Here is a 22,234-nt window from a genome sequence, read left to right as displayed (position 1 = left end):
TTGGCCGGGGTAGCCGTCATTGTAAATAATAATTTGTTCTTAACTGACTTGCCTAGTTAAATAAAGGTTAAATAAAAAAAGAACAGCCACGTTGTATTCCTTCTCGCATCTATGCTTGTGGATGTCAATGCACAACACATCAACAGGCCAAGAAATCTTTCCATATCATAACTTCTACACAACACAACTTCTTGTCAACATTTTAGCTAAAGTAACATAACTAATATAACTAATGCGTTAGTAACCACAATCATGCAGTAATGTTACAGTGTACAGTCAGTAAGCAATTACACCGGCGGGCCCTGGTGGCAATAAATTAGTCAAACCAAAAGCTTACCTTGACTTGGAAGAGTTCCAGTGTTGGATAGTCATAGCCAGCTAGCTAACATAGCATCCCTCTGTTTGAGTAGGCTAAACTCGCTAGGTAGTTAGCTAGTTTAGTGAAAGAAATGATGAAATCTTTCTCTCTCTCTTGCTTCTCCTAAATTTTGGAAGAAATTAAGTTGTTCAAAACTGTTCAGCTATTGTCTGTCTCTCTCTTTGATTCAACCACTCTCCACATGTTATGCCCTGCAGTGCTAGCTAGCTGTATATTGTGCTTTCAGTACTAGATACATTTTCTGATCCTTTGATTGGGTCGACAACATGTCAGTTCATGCTGAAAGAGCTGTGATAGGTTGGAGGACGCCCTCCGGAAGTTGTCATAATTACTGTGTAAGTCTATGGAAGGGGGTGAAAGCCATGTGCCTCCTAGGTTTTGTATTGAAGTCAATGTACCCAGAGGAGGACGGAAGCTAGCTGTCCTCCGGCTACACCGTGGTGCTACCCTACAAGAATGCTGTTGAGGCTACTGTAGACCTTCATTGCAAAATAGTATGTTTTAATCAGTTATTTGGTGACGTTATTATTTTTAGTATAGTTTTATCTAAAAAGGATTTTTTTAAATTCACAAGCTCCCATCCTCCTTTATAAATTCATAATAAAATTAATATGTATGCTATCCACTCTGATTTTTGAAATGACATTGGGGTTAAAATAAGAGGCTTTGAAAGAGCATAGAGGTGCTAAGGTTTGCGGGAGCTCTCCACCAGTGAACAGCATCATGAAATGCTTTGGTGATCAGATTTTGTCAATGTTGTGGTCCTTTTGAAAAAGAAACGACTTCCTCAGTAGCAAGCAAGGTTATACTCACTTCCTCTTTCTCTCTCCCTCTCTCTCAGGTTTGAGGTGCTCCTCTTCATAATATCCTGCTATTACATGGTAGCAAAGACCTAAAGACGAGGTAAGCAGTGTGACCTTCTCCGTTCAGTTTTTTACACTGTGTAGATCTCTCATTGGGTCAACGGTCAATGGGCACTGTATCTGCGATCCGGGGTTGTGTGTCAGTTAATGTCGTTATAAGTGGGTGGCTCACAAAAGAGTCTCAAGATTCACTTCAATGATAAAGTGTGAATGCTGAAGAAGAAAAAAGCAAAAGGGAGCAAGTTTCACTTCCCCTCAGATCTCATTGTGCCGCTGTGTTTGGCTGTTGTGGTAAGTATTAGACCGAGGGGAATTATCTTAACCCTCTGGTGGAGTTGACAACTAAGGTGCTAATGGTGGGAACCCGGGTGCCTGGTAAGGTCACAGAGGCTGATGGATTCTGTCAGTCTGTCTGTCTGTCAGTAACCCACCGCTAGACAGAGTTTGCTTACTGGCAACTCCCAGCAACCACAGACACAGATACAGAGCAGCTCCTGTGTGTGTGTGTGTGTGTGTGTGTGTGTGTGTGTGTGTGTGTGTGTGTGTGTGTGCGTGCGTGCGTGCGTGCGTGCGTGCGTGCGTGTGCGTGTGTACAGTAGTGTGTCATTGTGTGGTTTATGTGTCGGGGTGTATGGTTGCGGGCATGGGTTGGTACAGACTGGCAGTCCTACACTAGTATAGAGCAGGTCAGGATAGACTGGTACAGCACTGTAGAACATTCTCACAGCGTGTGTGTGTGTGTGTGTGTGTGTGTGTGTGTGTGTGTGTGTGTGTGTGTGTGTGTGTGTGTGTGTGTGTGTGTGTGTGTGTGTGTGTGTGTGTGTGTGTGTGTGTGTGTGTGTGTGTGTGTGTGTGCGTGTGTGTGTGCGTGCGTGCGTGCGTGCGTGCGTGTGCGTGCGTGTACAGTAGTGTGTCATTGTGTGGTTTATGTGTCGGGGTGTATGGTTGCGGGCATGGGTTGGTACAGACTGGCAGTCCTACACTAGTATAGAGCAGGTCAGGATAGACTGGTACAGCACTGTAGAACATTCTCACAGCTCTTCCTGTATGATTCCTCTTCGTAGTCTGCTCATAGCCACCTGCTGATGACTGACGGAGATGACTGACGGGAGGTCATTCTGTTACATTTAAATCCACCTCCTAGCTTATGCCACTCCAGCTCAGAACGCATTTAAACCATCTGTCATGCTCTCACAATCATTTTTTCTTTCTTTAGCAACCTTACAGGTGTAGGATCTTAATTTGACCTTTATTGTTGCAGCAAAATAATCCTGCAGCAACAGGATTTGAATGTTTAGTCCATAATGTTGCTTGATCGGTGGTTAGGCTATCAGCTGGCCAAAAGCAGGTTGCATGAAAAGTACAATACTGTTAATATAACCGTTTATAATCGTAAATCACAAAGCTCATCTGCATTTCCACATTTCCAACAAAGGAGTGATCACATTTAGATCCTGCATCTTTACCACAACATACCGATTTAATACTTAGACACTGAAAGCAGTTAAAAGGCTTGTCGTTGTAGTGAATGGTGGGTGATGTATCCGTAAGTGGATTGGGGGATGGATGAGTGAAAAAGGTTAAAGATTAAAGTTGAGAGGAGGACATGCCACGGCATGGCAGCCAATGGGATGTGGATTTTGAGTGTGAGCGTAAGCTGATTATATTAGCGTCATGCCCAGAGGCACCCACCAGGTCACAGAGTCACTGTGTTCTGTCCACCTGGTGCTCTCTCTCTCTCTCTCTCTCTCTCTCTCTCTCTCTCTCTCTCTCTCTCTCTCTCTCTCTCTCTCTCTCTTTCTCTCTTTCTCTCTTTCTCTCTCTCTCTAACTCTCTCTCTTTCTTTCTCTCTCTCTCTCTCTTTCTCTCTTTCTCTCTCTCTCTAACTCTCTCTCTCTCTTTCTTTCTCTCTCTCTCTGTTTCTTTCTTTCTCTCTCTCTCTCTCTCTCTCTCTCTCTCTCTCTCTCTCTCTCTCTCTCTCTCTCTTCTCTCTTTTTTCTCTCTCTCTCTCTCTCTCTCTCTCTCTCTCTCTCTCTCTCTCTCTCTCTCTCTCTCTTTCTCTCTTTCTCTCTAACTCTCTTTCTTTCTTTCTTTCTTTCTTTCTCTCTCTCTCTCTCTCTCTGCCTCTCTTTCTTTCTCTCTCTCTTTCTTTCTCTCTCTCTCTCTCTCTCTCTCTTTCTTTCTCTCTTTCTCTTTCTTTCTCTCTCTAACTCTCTCTCTCTCTCTATCTCTCTCTATATCTCTTTCTCTCTCTCTTTCTCTCTTTCTCTCTCTCTCTATCTCATTGCTCAGATGAAGGCCATGTTCTATACTGTACCATGTCATTCGTTTAAAAATAACCATTTATTGTCCCTCACCAAGTCTTCCCCTAACTCTTTCTGTTGTGTTTCTTTCTCTCCGTCTCCTGGTCGTACAAATGTAGGATCTTAATTTGACCAGTATTTTTGCAGCAAAATAGGTCTGCGTCAACAGGATTTGAACGTTTAGTCCACAATATTGCTTGATCAGTGGTTAGGATATTACCTGGCCTAAATAAGGTTACATGAAAAGTGCAATACTGTTAATATAACCATGTGTTAGTGCAGGTTTTTGAATTTATGTCAAATCCTGAAGCTCAAATTCTCAGCAACAAAATAGTGATTAAATTAAGATCCTACACTTGTATGTAGAAAAGAGCTTTAATTTCCCTTCTACATTGTGTCCTTGTATACAAAGACATACAGAGACAGAGACATTACTGACACTCTCTCTCTCAGAGCTAAGGGACCTGTATTGTCTATTGTTGACCTAAATATGTCCGATATGTTCCAATATATGAGCTTCACATAATTAAGGCTACTTGGTCTTGTTCAATTGAACCAATGACATAATGCAAACCCCAAGTGAAGGAAGTCTGCTGACTTTGCTCCAAGCGAAGAAGGTATTTGACATGTGTATTTGACCCAGATCTGTTCCCTCATGCAGCTGTTGACTCAACACGGAGCAGAACGTTCAGACCCTCAGCTCCTCCAGAGCGAAACAAACTGCCCAACTACAGCTGTCAAACAAAACCAGTCCAACCGCTCTGTGGCCATGTCAGTCGAATACGCCCACAGCTTCTTTCGCTTTTAGTCAACTCCAACTGATGTTCTCCTCCTTTGATTGAAAACCTTCTGTACATTTTCCATGTCACTTCAAATCTGCTCACCCTACTCTCACATTATTCTTTATTCACTCTCTCTTCAAATCTGCTCCACCCCAATCCCCCTTCTTCCCCCCTTCTCTCTCTCTCTCTCTCTCTCTCTCTCTCTCTCTCTCTCTCTCTCTCTCTCTCTCTCTCTCTCTCTCTCTCTCTCTCTCTCTCTCTTCTCTCCCCATCTCTCTATCTCTCTCTCTCTCTCTCTCTCTCTCTCTCTCTCTCTCTCTCTCTCTCTCTCTCTCTCTCTCTCTCTCTCTCTCTCTCTCTCTCTCTCTCTCTCTCTCTCTCTCTCTCTCTCCCTCTCTCTCTCTCTCACCCCCTCTTGCCTCCACCCAGGGTGTGTAAGATGGCAGTGTGGATCCAGGCCCAGCAGCTCCAGGGGGATGCGCTGCACCAGATGCAGTCTCTCTATGGACAGCACTTCCCCATTGAGGTGCGCCATTACCTGTCCCAGTGGCTCGAGGGCCAACTCTGGTGAGTGCAGCACAAAGCACACCCCTCTACCTGACAGGGAGACATGCCTCACCCGGTAACCTTCACATTTGGTTCAATCACAGTCACAGTAGTAGCAGGGACCATGGAGGTGTAGTAACCTGAGAGCAATGTTCAGTGGCAAGTGTGTAAAGTCACTGTCCCAGTATAGGTGCTTGAGTGAAGGTGGTGTGTGTTAGGGAATGCATAGGCGATTAATGTCTGCTCTGTTCTGCATGTGTGTACATACAGCATATCTCTAAACATTCTATATGTCTCTGTGCCAGGGATGTGATCGATCTGGAGAACCCCCAGGAGGAGTTTAAGGCCAAGCGTCTGCTGGACAGCCTGATCCAGGAGCTGCAGAACAAGGCTGAGCATCAGGTGGGAGAGGACGGCTTCCTGCTCAAGATCAAACTGGGACACTACGCCAGCCAGCTCAAGGTGAGACAGATTGAACCAGTATAGACGAATTTCCACACAAAGCTAACTGGAGAAAGGTGAGACAGGTGGGCAGTACCAGTATGAAGGTGAGAGATACCATGCGCACATACCTAGTGTACGTGTGCAGAGCACAGAGCCAATGCCCTCACAAAAAAAACTCCACACCTAACTAGCTAGCTGGACAGTGTTAATAAAGCCAGTATGAACCCAATAAACTCACAAGGATATGATAACCTTACAGCCAACTATACCAGCTGAATCGTGGAGATTATTATTTCAATTATACTGATACCAAACTCAGCTAAATGTTAGTTATCACAGCCTCATTGGCAACAGTCCCATATCCATAAACCCCAACCCAAAGTACTTAGAAATGAAACAGTGTGTGAGAACAGCCGGCTCTGGTCAGTGTGTCTATATGAATAAAAACAAAAGATGGACAACACTGGGCTACGGTAACCAGGCAGTGTTCCCTTTTATGATCGAGTGCTTCACTCACCGATCTCAGTGTGTTTGTCTTCACCCTTATGGACAGGGTTCAGAAGAACAAGCTGTCTCTTATCACCTTCCACGGTGGGAGTAGGAGGCATCTTGTCAACACAACATTCTGTAGGCCAACAATGCGGGACTTTCAACCCTGCATGGTGCCTTGGTGTGTGTATGCGTGCGTGCGTGAGAGAGAGAGGGATTTAGATCAGTGTTTCCCAACTCTGGTCCTCCAGTATCCCCAACAGCCCCGGACAAGCACATCTGATTCAACTGGTCAATTAATGATCGCGCCTTCAATGAGTTGAATAAGGTGTTTTTGTCTGGGGCTACAACAAAATGTGTACTTTTGGGTTTACTTGAGGACCGGAGTTTAAAGAGAGAGAGAAAAATAGAGAAAGGAAGAGAAATGTAGCCAGTGGATGTGAGACCAAGTCGTCTGCACTTGAGAGAAGGATCTCATTAGTCTAATTGGGTTTAGCTAGGCTCAGGAAGTGGGCTTTAGAGCGTTAGCATGCCGCGGCTCGGGGGCGGGCTAAATTGGTCAGTGTTGTGTGCGCGGCCGTACTGCCAGTCAGCGGCTAACGCGGCTAACAGGCCTAACACGACAGCACATGTGGTCCTTGTCTTTCAGAGCACGTATGACCGCTGCCCTCTGGAGCTGGTGAGATGCATTAAACACATCCTGTACACGGAGCAGAGGCTAGTCCGAGAGGCCTCTAATGTGAGTATGAAGCACTCTCTCCAACTTCCATTCCTACTCCCACCTACCTGGGAAGCTTGTTTCACAGGTATGCATATAACAGATACCTGCAGCTCGTATGCACAAAATGCACACACACACACACACACACACACACACACACACACACACACACACACACACACACACACACACACACACACACACACACACACACACACACACACACACACACACACACACACACACACACACACACACACACACACACACGCACACACGCACACACGCACACACGCACATACACATATGTAAATACCCACATACCCTTTATAAACATTTGCAGACATCCAAACTCTATCAACACCACACAGAGATGTTTAACATAACACAGCCAATGACCTTATGGAAATCCCAGCCATTGGGGGTCGCTTTCCTGCCTCTCTGCCAACATCAAAGGCTGTGTACTCTCAATTTTCCCTCAGACATACGTAAACCTGTTAACAACCACATAAAAACATAAATACACACAGCGTACACACACACACACACACACACACACACACACACACACACACACACACACACACACACACACACACACACACACACACACACACACACACACACACACACACACACACACACACACACACACACACACACACATAGCATTTCACACACACACCTAGTCAGAAAACCTGCACAGACACAGCTCAAATGTCTCGCTGAAAGATAAACTTTGAATTCCTCATTAACCAGCAATGCTGTAGGCCTGGTGGGGAGGTGAAGAAATGTGATATTTTATAACAAGGGTTATAAAACCATAAAGCCGGTGGTCCATAAAACATCTGAATATCAATAAACCCAGTGTTAAATTGATTTCCAGTCCTGCCAGGCTTCTCCTATCACAGGATTGCATTCCCACCTGTTTACTCAGACTGTCTTCACATTGCTCACGTCCCCAGCCTTAACAAGCAATAGGCTGTGTGCCCACGATAAGGAAATGCATTTCCCTCTGCACGGTCTCACATGTTCAGTCAGTGGTGATCACTGGTGGTTATGGTTGTTAGGGATTACTGTGGAATAACAGAAGCAGGGGTCATTGAGGTTGTGTTAAAGAGGCACAGGGCAATTTCAGGTTCTGTCAGTTTGTGTGTCTTTCTGCTCCATATAACGATGATGAAATGCTCAACACCACACTAGCTAGTTCCTGCAAATCATCTCAAAGCCAGCGTTGTTTACCGGCCCAGCCCTCTCACCTCTCTCTCCTCTCTCTGATTGGCAGTCGAGCTCCCCAGTGGGAGGGATGATGGACAGCATGTCCCAGAAGTACCAGCAGATCAACCAGGCATTTGAGGAGCTGCGCCTGCTGACCCAGGACACAGAGAACGACCTGAGAAAGCTCCAGCACAACCAGGAGTACTTCATCATCCAGTACCAGGAGAGCCTCCGCATCCAGGGTGAGTCAGCCTTGCCCTGGTCCCCCTCCTAGTCACAACACCCTGGGTCAACCCCAGCAGACCTCACCTTTTTAGGGCAGAATGACGTGTGGGTTTGTAGGTGAGTGAGTGAGTGAGTGTGTGTGTGTGTGTGTGTGTGTGTGTGTGTGTGTGTGTGTGTGTGTGTGTGTGTGTGTGTGTGTGTGTGTGTGTGTGTGTGTGTGTGTGTGTGTGTGTGTGTGTGTGTGTGTGTGTGTGTGTGTGTGTGTGTGTGTGTGTGTGTGTCTGTAAAGTAAAAGACAGGTGTGTTTATGTGAGATTTGCTGACCTCCCCCTCTCTCCTGTCCTGTCCTTCTTCAATCACTCTCTCCCTCTCCCTCTCCCTCTCCCTCTCTTCGCCTACATGCAGCCCAGTTGACCAGCCTGACCACACTGCCCCCTGCTGACAGACAGCTGAGGGAGCCCACATTACTGAGCAAGAGAGCCACCGTGGAGGCCTGGCTCACCCGGGAGGCCAACACACTACAGAAATACAGACTGGTACACTACTTTTTATACAGCATACACACACACACATGTACTGAAACACGCATACACAAATGTACACACTGGAATGAAGGCGCCGGAAGGGATGGCTGCCGTTTTATTGGTTCTTATCCAACCGTGCTATTTTGTTATTTTTTTTTAGCATTGTTTATAACTTATTTTGTACATAATGTTGCTGCTACCATCTCTTATGACCGAAAAGAGCTTCTGGACATCAGAACAGCGATTACTCACCTCAAATTGGATGAATAATTTTTCTTTAATGAGATGGACGGGAAGGATATACTCCAAACACCCGAACAGGCCCTCATCCCCGTCATTCACTGGAGAAAGAAACTGCGATTTTGCGGAAAGAGATTGGGGATCTTGTGAGGATCAGGTGACAAGTGGCTTATCTGCCTTTGCCATCAGTACTGTTAGCTAACATTCAATTGCTGGAAAATAAATGGGACGAACTGAAAGCTTGTATATCCTACCAACAGGACATTAAAAACTGTAATATCTTATGTTTCACTGAGTTATGGCTGAACGACAACATTAATAACATACAGCTGGCAGGTTATACACTCTATCGGGAGGATAAAACAGCAGCCTCTGGTAAGACACGGGGCGGGGGCATATTTTTAAACAACAGCTGAAGCACAATATCTCAGGAAGTCTCAAGGTTTTGCTTGCCTGAGGTATCTCTTGATTAGCTGTTGACCACACTATCTACCTAGAGAGTTTTCATCTATATTTTTCGTAGCTGTCTACATACCACCACAGACCGATACTGGCACTGAAACTGCACTCAATGAGCTGTATACCTCCATAAGCAAACAGGAAAATGCTCATCCAGAGGTGTCGCTCCTAGTGGCCGGGGACTTTAATGCAGGAAAACTTAAGTCAGTTTTACCTCATTTCTATCAGCATGTTAAATCCAGAGGGAAAAAACTCTAGACCATCTTTACTCCACACAGCTCTCCCTTGCCCAGACGTGTACAAAGCTCTCCCTTGCCCTCCGTTTGGCAAATCTGACCATAATTCTATCCTCCTGATTCCTGCTTACAAGCAAAAATGAAAGCAGGAAGCACCAGTGACTTGGTCTATAAAAAAGTGGTCAGATGAAGCAGATGCTAAACTACAGGACTATTTTCCTAGCACAGACTGGAGTATGTTCTTGGATTCTTCCGATGGCATTGAGGAGTACACCACATCAGTCACTGGCTTTATCAATAAGTGCATTGATGACGTCGTCCCCACAGTGACTGTACGTACATACCCCAACCAGAAGCAGGTAACAGGTAACATTCGCACTGCGCTAAAGGGTAGAGCTGCCGTTTTTACAAGAAATCCCGCTATGCCCTCCGACAAATCATCAAACAGGCAAAGCATCAGTACAGGACTAAGATCATACTACACCAGCTCTGACTTTCTTATGTGGCAGGGCTTGTAAACTATTACAGACTACAAAGAGAAGTACAGCCGAGAGCTGCCCAATGACACAAGCCTACCAGACGAGATAAATAGCTTCTATGCTCGCTTCGAGGCAAGTAACAATGAAACATGCATGAGAGCATCAGCTGTTCCGGACAACTGTGTGATCACGCTCTCCACAGCCGATGTGAGTGAGACCTTTAAACAGGTCAACATTCACAAGGCCGCAGGGCCAGACAGATTACCAAGATGTGTACTCTGAGCATGCGCTGACCAACTGGCAAGTGTCTTCACTGACATTTACAACCTCTCCCTGTATGAGTCTATAATACCAACATGTTTCAAGCAGACCACCATAGTCCTTGTGCCCAAGAACACTAAAGTAACACTCACGTCTGTAGCCATGAAATGCTTTGAAAGGCTGGTCATGGCTCACATCAATACCATTATCCCAGAAACCCTAGAACCACTACAATTTGCATACCGCCCCAACATATCCACAGATGATGCAATCTCTATTGCACTCCACACTGCCCTTTCACACCTGGACAAAAGTAAAACCTATGTGAGAATACTATTCATTGACTACAGCTCAGCGTTCAACACCACAGTGCCTTCAAAGCTCATCACTAAGCTAAGGACCCTGGGACTAAACAACTCCCTCTGCAACTGGATCCTGGACTTCCTCATGGGCCGCCCCCAGGTGGTAAGAGTAGGTAACAACACATCCGCCACGCTGATCCTCAACACGGTGGCCCCTCAGTCTATAGGCCATCAGCCTATAGGGAGAAGATAGGAGACCTGACCGTGTGGTAAAAGGACAACAGCCTCTCCCTCAACATGATCAAGACAAAGGAGATGATTGTGGACTACAGGAAAAGGAGGGCCGAGCATGTCCCCATTCTCATCGACAGGGCTGTAGTAGAGCAGGTTGAGAGCTTCAAGTTCCTTGGTGTCCACATCACCAACAAATAATATGGCCCAAGCACACCAAGACAGTCGTGAAAAGGGCACGACAAAACCTATTCCCCCTCAAGAGACTAAAAAGATTTGGCATGGGTCCTCAGATCCTCAAAAGGATTTACAGCTGCACCTCCGAGAGCATCCTCATGGGTTGCATCATTGCCTGGTATGGCAAGTGCTCGCCCTCGGACCGCAAGGCATTACAGAGGGTAGTGCGTACTGTCCAGTACATCACCAGGGTCAAGCTTCCTGCCATCCAGGACCTCTATACCAGGCGGTGTCAGAGGAAGGCCCTAAAAATTGTCAAAGACTCCAGCCACCCTAGTCATGGACTGTTCTCTCTGCTACTGCACGGAAGCGGTACCGGAGTGCCAAATCTAGGTCCAAGAGGCTTCTAAACAGCTTCTACCCCCAAGCCATAAGACTACTGAACATCTAATCAAATGGCTACCCAGACTATTTGCATTGCCCCCTCACCCCTCTTCTATGCTGCTGCTACTCTCTGCTGTTTTCAACCAAGATCTCAGTGATCACTGCCTCATTGCTTGCATCCGTAATGGATCTGCGGTCAAACGACCACCCCTCATCACTGTCAAACGCTCCCTAAAACACTTCAGCGAGCAGGCCTTTCTAATCGACCTGGCCCGGGTATCCTGGAAGGATATTGACCTTATCCCGTCAGTAGAGGATGCCTGGGTATTCTTTAAAAGTGCCTTCCGGGGACTCCCATGTGGCGCAGTGGTTAAGGGTGCCAGCTGTGCCACCAGAGACTCTGGGTTCGCGCCCAGGCTCTGTCATAACAGGCCGCAACCGGGAGATTTGTGGGGAGACACACAATTGGCCTAGCGTCGTCCGGATTAGGGAGGCCGTTGGGGATATCCTTGTCTCATCGCGCACCAGTGACTCCTGTGGTGGGCAGGGCACGGTGTTTCCTCTGACACTTTGGTGCGGCTGGCTTCCTGGTTGATAGCGTTCAGTGTGTCAAATCGGAGGGCCTGTTGTCCAGTGTTAAGAAGCAGTGCGGCTTGGTTGGGTTGTATATCGGAGGATGCATAACTTTCAACCTTTCTCACTCCCGAGCCCGTACGGGAGTTGTAGTGATGAGACAAGATAGTAGCTACTAACAATTGGATACCATGAAATTAAGAGAAAAGTTAGGAACTTTTTAGGCAGTTAGGAAAGCTAAGGCTAGCTTTTATCAAGCAGATATTTGCATCCTGTAGCACAAACTCCAAAAGGTTCTGGGACACTGTAAAGTCCATGGAGAATAAGAGCACCTCCTCCCAGCTGCCCACTATAATTGAGAATTTAAATAAGCATTTTTCTACGGCTGGCCATGCTTTCCACTTGACTAACCCTACCCTAATCAACAGCACTCCACTCCCCACAGCAACTCGCCCAAGCCTCCCCAATTTCTCCTTCAGCCAAGTCCAGATAGCTGATGCTCTGAAAGAGCTGCAAAATCTGGACCCCTACAAATCAGCTGGGCTAGATAATCTGGACCCTCTCTTTCTAAATTTATCTGCCGAAATTGTTGCAACCCCTATCACTAACCTGTTCAACCTCTGTTTCTTATTGTCTGAGATTCCCAAAGATTGAAAACTGCCGCGGTCATCCCCCTCTTCAAAGTGGGAGACACTGAACCCAAACTGCTACAGACCTATATCTATCCTACCCTGCCTTTCTAAGGTCTTCGAAAGCCAAGTTAACAAACAAATTACCAACCATTTCGAATCCCACCGTACCTTCTCCGCTACGAAATCTGGTTTCAGAGCTTGTCATGGGTGCACCTCAGCCACGCTCAAGGTCCTAAAAGATATCATACCCGCTATCAATAAGAGACATTACTGTGCAGCCGTATTCATCGACCTGGCCAAGGCTTTCGACCCTGTCAATCACCACAATCTCATCGGCAGACTCAACAGCTTTGGTTTTTCAAATGATTGCCTCGCCTGGTTCACCAACTACTTCTCTGATAGCGTTCAGTGTGTCAAATCGGAGGGCCTGTTGTCCAGACATCTGGCAGTCTCTATGGCGGTGCCACAGGGTTCAATTCTCGGGCCGACTCTCTTTTCTGTATACATCAATGTCTACGCAGACGACATCATTCTGGCCCTTCTTTGGACACTGTATTAACTAACCTCCAGACGTCAATGCCATACAACTCTCCTTCCGTGGCCTCCAACTGCTCTTAAATTAAAGTTAAACTAAATGCATGCCCGCACCTGCCTGCCCGTCCAGCATCACTACTCTGGACGGATCTGACTTATATGTGTGGACAACTACAAATACATAGGTGTCTGTTTAGACTGTAAACTCTCCTCCAGACTCATATTAAGCATCTCCAATCCAAACATGTAATCTCGAATTGGCTTTCTATTTCACAACAGAGCATTCTTCACTCATGCTGCCAAACATACCCTCGTACAACTGACCATCCTACCGATCCTCGACCTCAACAAATTGTATGCAGTCTATCACAGTGCCATCCGTTTTGTCACCAAAGCCCCATATACTACCCACCACTGCAACCTGTACTTCTCGTTGGCTAGCCCTTGCTTCATACTCATCGCCAAACCCACTGGCTCCAGGTTATCTACAAGTCTCTGCTAGGTAAAGCCCCGCCTTATCTTAGCTCACTGGTCACCATAGCAGCACCCACCCGTAGCACGCGCTCCAGCAGGTATATTTCACTGGTCACCCCCAAAGCCAATTCTTCCTTTGGCCACCTTTCCTTCCAGTTCTCTGCTGCCAATGACTGAAACGAACTGAAAAAAATCACTGAAGCTGGAGACTCATATCTCCCTCACTAACTTTAAGCACCAGCTGTTAGAGCAGCTCACAGATCACTGGTATATTCTTAAAACGGCATTGTTGGTTAAGGGCTTGCAAGTAAGCATTTCACTGTAAGGTTGTATTTCGCGCATGTGACAAATACAGTTTGATTTGATTTGACACTACATGATTACAAACTGTAAGTCATTTTTTAAGGTGATGAAGACAGGAGAGGAAATGTAGGCTCAGAACTCTGGAGGGATCTCATGCCTTCAGGGTATAAAATCTGGGAATGTATATTGGCACCTTCTTATCGGTGTGTGTGTGTGTGTGTGTGTGTGTGTGTGTGTGTGTGTGTGTGTGTGTGTGTGTGTGTGTGTGTGTGTGTGTGTGTGTGTGTGTGTGTGTGTGTGTGTGTGTGTGTGTGTGTGTGTGTGTGCGTGCCTGTGTGCGTGTGTGTGTGCATGCGTGCGTGTGTGTGTGCGTGTGCCTAGGACCTGGCAGAGAAGCACCAGAAGAGCCTGCAGCTGCTGAGGAAGCAGCAGACCATCATCCTGGATGACGAGCTGATCCACTGGAAGAGAAGGCAACAGTTGGCCGGAAACGGGGGTCCTCCGGAGGGGGGGCTGGACATCCTGCAGTCCTGGTGAGACCCCCTCTATCACCCTCTACCCCTAACAGAGATCACATATGTCTAGGATTGATCAAAGGGCAGGGGCCACCCAGTTAACAAGCTGACTATTGGATACTGCTGGGTTTATATGGGGTGTAGTTGGGAAGATGACTGTCGTCTAGGTTGAAGATGACAAAGGTTAAGACAACGGGATTCTAATATCCCATAACTTTTTGCAACAATGGGGAAGAATTCTAAACAATGGGACTAGCAATGCGAGCAAAAATTACTGGAAGTGAATGTTTTTATTTATTTATATATATATATATATATATTAATTGAATATCCAAAACATACAATATACTTGCAGTGAAGCCGCTCAACAACTACATCATACCAGTCATCCAACAGATTCCCATTCAGAACGACACACAGAAGCATCCAGGGTCAATGCCCTGCTCAAGGGCATGTCGACAGATCTCCCACCAGGCCAAAAAACATGAATCTGAACCCTCCAAGATCCCCCCCCACAGTTCCCCAATAGCTGTACATCAACCATCCAAAACCCTTCCCACAGCCCCCCCCCCAAGAATAAAAATAAATAAAAAACAGTTCCCCACCCCCAAGAACCCCCCAATGCACCAACAACCAAGACAATTAACTAAAGAGAAAAAAGAAAAAGACAAAAGAAAACAAACATCAATGCAAGAAAAAACAAAAACAAAGGACATCAAGGACAACTAAAACCAGAACAGCAATGCCAACTGTATATGTTTGTGTGCATGTCTGGCACTATTACATGTATGTGTGTGTATTTGAATGAGAGTGTGTGTATATGCATGTGTACAAACACCTGCACGGCATCAGCCTCAGGCAAACCGGCATTAGCTGTAAAAACACTGCCCCTCAGTGTCATTCAAACATACTTTTTATTCTGTTTTATTTTGACTTTATTTTTGACTTTTATCTTTGCCCATCATTCTATCTCCTGCACAGCAACTCCACTCCCATTTGTCTCTGATTCCACATCCCAACCCTCAGCTTCCCTCAGCCCATCCCACCTATCTCTTCTGGCCACCCTCTTAGGAATTCTATGGAACATATATATTTCAACTACCCTGTGATGTTTAACGTACAATTTCAATCTATCTAATCGAATAGAATCCACAGATTGCGAGTTGAAGATAAATAGTTTTACTAAGAGTATTAGTAATTGACTGACCCGGTCTCTCCAGATCTCCTAACAGTACTATTTCTAAGGTCAATTTTAGATTAATGCTATGCATTTTCAGCCATTCCTGAACCTGAGACCAGAAACAGGCTACCTGTGTCATGCAGGTGAAACAGGACCCAAAAGCGACTTAACAGAAACAGAGTTTATTCAAGTCCAAACAGGGAATAACAGAAATCCTCTAGTCTGTAGAGGGGAATAACAGGAGAAGCGGCCACAGACTGCAGGTCGCTTCGGGTAGGCGCAGGCCGTAGTTGACAGAGACACCTGCTCACACGCAGCATCTGATGAAGGCAAAAAACACGACAGGACAGGGCGATACACAATCACAGCAAAAACACGACAGGACAGGGCGATACGCAATCACAGCATGGTGAATACTAAACAAGGAACCGACGGGACAGGAACGGAACACAAAGGAATAAATAGGGACTCTAATCAGGGGAAAGGATCGGGAACAGGTGTGGGAAGACTAAATGATGATTAGGGGAATAGGAACAGCTGGGAGCAGGAACGGAACGATAGAGAGAAGAGAGAGCGAGAGAGTGAGAGAGGGAGGGGGAGAGAGAGGGATAGAAAGAGGGAAAGAACCAAATAAGACCAGCAGAGGGAAACGAATAGAATGGGGAGCACAGGGACAAGACATGATAATAAATGACAAACATGACAGTACCCCCCACTCACCGAGCGCCTCCTGGCGCACTCGAGGAGGAATCCTGGCGGCAACGGAGGAAATCATCGATGAGTGAACGGTCCAGCACGTCCCGAGACGGAACCCAACTCCTCTCCTCAGGACCGTAACCCTCCCAATCCACTAAGTATTGGTGACCCCGTCCCCGAGAACGCATGTCCATGATCTTATGTACCTTGTAAATAGGTGCGCTCGACAAGGACGGGAGGGGGGAGGGAAGACGAACGGGGGTGCGAAGAAAGGGCTTAACACAGGAGACATGGAAGACAGGATGGACGCGACGAAGATGTCGCGGAAGAAGCAGTCGCACAGCGACAGGATTGACGACCTGGGAGACACGGAACGGACCAATGAACCGCGGAGTCAACTTACGAGAAGCTGTCGTAAGAGGAAGGTTGCGAGTGGAAAGCCACACTCTCTGGCCGCAACAATACCTTGGACTCTTAATCCTGCGTTTATTGGCGGCTCTCACCGTCTGTGCCCTGTAACGGCAAAGTGCAGACCTCACCCTCCTCCAGGTGCGCTCACAACGTTGGACAAACGCTTGAGCGGAGGGAACGCTGGACTCGGCAAGCTGGGATGAGAACAGAGGAGGCTGGTAACCCAGACTACTCTGAAACGGAGATAACCCGGTAGCAGACGAAGGAAGCGAATTGTGAGCGTATTCTGCCCAGGGGAGCTGTTCTGCCCAAGACGCAGGGTTTCTGAAAGAAAGGCTGCGTAGTATGCGACCAATCGTCTGATTGGCCCTCTCTGCTTGACCGTTAGACTGGGGATGAAACCCGGAAGAGAGACTGACGGACGCACCAATCAAACGACAGAACTCCCTCCAAAACTGTGACGTGAATTGCGGGCCTCTGTCTGAAACGGCGTCTAACGGGAGGCCATGAATTCTGAATACATTCTCAATAATGATTTGTGCCGTCTCCTTAGCGGAAGGAAGTTTAGCGAGGGGAATGAAATGTGCCGCCTTAGAGAACCTATCGACAACCGTCAGAATCACAGTCTTCCCCGCAGACAAAGGCAGACCGGTAATGAAGTCTAAGGCAATGTGAGACCATGGTCGAGAAGGAATGGGGAGCGGTCTGAGACGACCGGCAGGAGGAGAGTTACCCGACTTAGTCTGCGCGCAGTCCGAACAAGCAGCCACGAAACGGCGCGTGTCACGCTCCTGAGTCGGCCACCAAAAGCGCTGGCGAATAGACGCAAGAGTGCCTCGAACACCGGGATGACCAGCTAACTTGGCAGAGTGAGCCCACTGAAGAACAGCCAGACGAGTGGAAACAGGAACGAAAAGGAGGTTACTAGGACAAGCGCGCGGCGACGCAGTGTGCGTGAGTGCTTGCTTAACCTGTCTTTCAATTCCCCAGACTGTTAACCCGACAACACGCCCATAAGGAAGAATCCCCTCGGGATCAGTAGAAGCCACAGAAGAACTAAACAGACGGGATAAGGCATCAGGCTTGGTGTTCTTGCTACCCGGACGGTAAGAAATCACAAACTCGAAACGAGCGAAAAACAACGCCCAACGAGCTTGACGGGCATTAAGTCGTTTGGCAGAACGGATGTACTCAAGGTTCTTATGGTCTGTCCAAACGACAAAAGGAACGGTCGCCCCCCAACCACTGTCGCCATTCGCCTAGGGCTAAGCGGATGGCGAGCAGTTCACGGTTACCCACATCATAGTTGCGCTCAGATGGCGACAGGCGATGAGAAAAATAAGCGCAAGGATGAACCTTATCGTCAGACTGGAAGCGCTGGGATAGAATGGCTCCCACGCCTACCTCTGAAGCGTCAACCTCGACAATGAATTGTCTAGTGACGTCAGGAGTAACGAGGATAGGAGCGGACGTAAACGTTCTTTTAGAAGATCAAAAGCTCCTGGGCGGAACCGGACCACTTAAAACACGTCTTGACAGAAGTAAGAGCTGTGAGAGGGGCAGCAACTTGACCGAAATTACGAATGAAACGCCGATAGAAATTAGCGAAACCTAAAAAGCGCTGCAACTCGACACGTGACCTTGGAACGGGCCAATCACTGACAGCTTGGACCTTAGCGGAATCCATCTGAATGCCTTCAGCGGAAATAACGGAACCGAGAAAAGTAACGGAGGAGACATGAAAAGAGCACTTCTCAGCCTTTACGTAGAGACAATTCTCTAAAAGGCGCTGTAGAACACGTCGAACGTGCTGAACATGAATCTCGAGTGACGGAGAAAAAATCAGGATATCGTCAAGATAGACAAAAACAAAAATGTTCAGCATGTCTCTCAGAACATCATTAACTAATGCCTGAAAAACAGCTGGCGCATTGGCGAGACCGAACGGCAGAACCCGGTACTCAAAATGCCCTAACGGAGTGTTAAACGCCGTTTTCCACTCGTCCCCCTCTCTGATGCGCACGAGATGGTAAGCGTTACGAAGGTCCAACTTAGTAAAGCACCTGGCTCCCTGCAGAATCTCGAAGGCTGATGACATAAGGGGAAGCGGATAACGATTCTTAACCGTTATGTCATTCAGCCCTCGATAATCCACGCAGGGGCGCAGAGTACCGTCCTTCTTCTTAACAAAAAGAACCCCGCCCCGGCCGGAGAAGAAGAAGGCACTATGGTACCGGCGTCAAGAGACACAGACAAATAATCCTCGAGAGCCTTACGTTCGGGAGCCGACAGAGAGTATAGTCTACCTCGAGGAGGAGTGGTCCCCGGAAGGAGATCAATACTACAATCATACGACCGGTGAGGAGGAAGGGAGTTGGCTCGGGACCGACTGAAGACCGTGCGCAGATCATGATATTCCTCCGGCACTCCTGTCAAATCGCCAGGTTCCTCCTGAGAAGTAGGGACAGAAGAAACGGGAGGGATGGCAGACATTAAACACTTCACATGACAAGAAACGTTCCAGGATAGGATAGAATTACTAGACCAATTAATAGAAGGATTATGACATACTAGCCAGGGATGACCCAAAACAACAGGTGTAAACGGTGAACGGAAAATCAAAAAAGAAATAGTCTCACTGTGGTTACCAGATACTGTGAGGGTTAAAGGTAGTGTCTCAAATCTGATACTGGGAAGATGACTACCATCTAAGGCGAACATGGGCGTAGGCTTTTCTAACTCTCTGAAAGGAATGTCATGTTTCCGAACCCATGCTTCGTCCATGAAACAACCCTCAGCCCCAGAGTCTATCAAGGCACTACATGTAGCACCCGAACCGGTCCAGCGTAGATGGACCGACAAAGTAGTACAGGATTTTGATGGAGAGACTTGAGTCGTTGCGCTCACCTGTAGCCCTCCGCTTACAGATGAGCTCTGGCTTTTACTGGACATGAATTAACAAAATGTCCAGCAACTCCGCAATAGAGGCACAGGCGGTTGGTGATCCTCCGTTCCCTCTCCTTAGTCGAGATGCGAATCCCTCCCAGCTGCATGGGCTCAGTCTCGAAGCCAGAGGAGGGAGATGGTTGCGATGCGGAGCAGGGAAACACCGTTGATGCGAGCTCTCTTCCACGAGCCCGGTGACGAAGATCTACCCGTCGTTCTATGCGGATGGCGAGAGCAATCAAAGAGTCCACATCTGAAGGAACCTCCCGGGAGAGAATCTCATCCTTAACCACTGCGTGGAGTCCCTCCAGAAAACGAGCGAGCAGCGCCGGCTCGTTCCACTCACTAGAGGCAGCAAGAGTGCGAAACTCAATAGAATAATCCGTTATGGACCGTTCACCTTGGCATAAGGAAGCCAGGGCCCTAGAAGCCTCCCCACCAAAAACTGAACGGTCAAAAACCCGAATCATCTCCTCTTTAAAGTTCTGGAACTTGTTAGAGCAATCAGCCCTTGCCTCCCAGATAGCTGTGCCCCATTCTCGAGCCCGGCCAGTAAGGAGTGAAATGACGTAAGCAACCCGAGCTCTCTCTCTAGAGTATGTGTTGGGTTGGAGAGAGAACACAATCTCACACTGCGTGAGAAAGGAGCGGCACTCAGTGGGCTGCCCGGAGTAGCAAGGTGGGTTATTAACCCTAGGTTCTGGAGGCTCGACAGGCCAGGAAGTAACAGGTGGCACGAGACGTAGACTCTGGAACTGTCCAGAGAGGTCGGAAACCTGAGCGGCCAGGTTCTCCACGGCATGGCGAGCAGCAGACAATTCCTGCTCGTGTCTGCCGAGCATGGCTCCTTGGATCTCGACGGCAGTGTAACGAGCGTCTGAAGTCGCTGGGTCCATTCCTTGGTCGCGTCCATTCCTTGGTCGGTTCCTTCTGTCATGCAGGTGAAACAGGACCCAAAAGCGACTTAACAGAAACAGAGTTTATTCAAGTCCAAACAGGGAATAACAGAAATCCTCTAGTCTGTAGAGGGGAATAACAGGAGAAGCGGCCACAGACTGCAGGTCGCTTCGGGTAGGCGCAGGCCGTAGTTGACAGAGACACCTGCTCACACGCAGCATCTGATGAAGGCAAAAAACACGACAGGACAGGGCGATACACAATCACAGCAAAAACACGACAGGACAGGGCGATACGCAATCACAGCATGGTGAATACTAAACAAGGAACCGACGGGACAGGAACGGAACACAAAGGAATAAATAGGGACTCTAATCAGGGGAAAGGATCGGGAACAGGTGTGGGAAGACTAAATGATGATTAGGGGAATAGGAACAGCTGGGAGCAGGAACGGAACGATAGAGAGAAGAGAGAGCGAGAGAGTGAGAGAGGGAGGGGGAGAGAGAGGGATAGAAAGAGGGAAAGAACCAAATAAGACCAGCAGAGGGAAACGAATAGAATGGGGAGCACAGGGACAAGACATGATAATAAATGACAAACATGACAACCTGAGGGCAATACCAAAATAAATGGTCTATTGATTTTTTTTTTTTTAACCTTTATTTTACTAGGCAAGTCAGTTAAGAACAAATTCTTATTTTCAATGACGGCCTAGGAACAGTGGGTTAACTGCCTGTTCAGGGGCAGCACGACAGATTTGTACCTTGTCAGCTCGGGGATTCGAACTTGCAACCTTTCGGTTACTAGTCCAACGCTCTAACCACTAGGCTACCCTGCCCCCCCCCATTCTGTATCCTCACAACAAAATCTGCAGAGCGTCAATGATTTTATGCCCCAAATATTCAACATTTTGTTGGTGGCAAGAATTCTATATAATAAATGTAGCTGAAAAGCACAGAGTCTTGAATCTTGAGTCATTTTATATAACAACTCATACACCCTGTATCATGGAATCGATACATCAAAAATCTCTTCCCAACTATTTTGCAATCTGTATTGCATAGTTGTCAACATTCTGGTCCTCAAATGAAACTGGTATACTTGACTATTTATGCTATTTGCTCCACCACCTTTGATCCTTTATATTGGGCAGACAGACAAGTTCCCTACCTCCTCCCGCTGCCACCTGTCACTATCGTCGTAAGCATACTAAGACCAAAGCACAGTGTCATATGGATTCCACATGTTTATTCAATGAAACGCGCAAAAACAACAATAAAGAATGAACAAAACATGACGAAAATGAAGTGCTCACAAGCAACAACACAAAAACAAGATCCCACAAAACAGAGTGGGAAAATGGCTGCCTAAATATGATCCCCAATCAGAGACAATGATACACAGCTGCCTCTGATTGGGAACCATACCAGGCCAACATAGAAACAAAACAACCTAGATAGGAACACCTCCTCTAGTCACCCCCCGAACTAACCAAAATAGAGAATAAAAGGCTCTCTGTGGTCAGGGCATGACACCACCTTCCTCCTCCACTTTGAGGTAATGCTGTAATCAATTGGTTGTACTCTTGGATTAAGCAGACCTTCCCGTACAATTCTGATTACTCCATGAAGGACATTTTTTTTTCATTTTTTTTCACCTTTATTTAACCAGGTAGGCCAGTTGAGAACAAGTTCTCATTTACAACTGCGACCTGGCCAAGATGAAGCAAAGCAGTGTGACACAAACAACAACACAGAGTTACACATGGAATAAACAATCATACGGTCAATAACACAATAGAAAAGAAACA

At 47.1% G+C, this 22,234-nt stretch overlaps 1 protein-coding gene across 3 annotated transcripts in view; it reads left to right on the top strand.

Annotated features, from left to right (window-relative positions):
* The window catches only part of LOC124015283 (signal transducer and activator of transcription 5B-like), a 98,282-nt gene that overhangs the window by 59,165 nt on the left and 16,883 nt on the right, over nucleotides 1–22,234 (top strand). For all 3 annotated transcript variants that reach the window (XM_046330413.1, XM_046330415.1, XM_046330414.1), the window contains 7 exons: nucleotides 1,221–1,282; nucleotides 4,757–4,894; nucleotides 5,179–5,335; nucleotides 6,456–6,545; nucleotides 7,813–7,987; nucleotides 8,376–8,506; nucleotides 14,161–14,312. In XM_046330413.1, coding sequence (XP_046186369.1) covers nucleotides 4,767–4,894; nucleotides 5,179–5,335; nucleotides 6,456–6,545; nucleotides 7,813–7,987; nucleotides 8,376–8,506; nucleotides 14,161–14,312 — 833 coding nt within the window. In that variant the 5' untranslated portion in view covers nucleotides 1,221–1,282; nucleotides 4,757–4,766. The remainder of the gene's footprint in view (nucleotides 1–1,220; nucleotides 1,283–4,756; nucleotides 4,895–5,178; nucleotides 5,336–6,455; nucleotides 6,546–7,812; nucleotides 7,988–8,375; nucleotides 8,507–14,160; nucleotides 14,313–22,234) is intronic.

Source organism: Oncorhynchus gorbuscha, linkage group LG26 (genome assembly GCF_021184085.1).
Source record: "Oncorhynchus gorbuscha isolate QuinsamMale2020 ecotype Even-year linkage group LG26, OgorEven_v1.0, whole genome shotgun sequence".
NCBI classification, from domain to species: Eukaryota; Metazoa; Chordata; class Actinopteri; order Salmoniformes; family Salmonidae; genus Oncorhynchus; species Oncorhynchus gorbuscha.
Note: the sequence above shows the minus strand (reverse complement) of the source record. Positions and strands in the feature narration are given on the sequence as shown.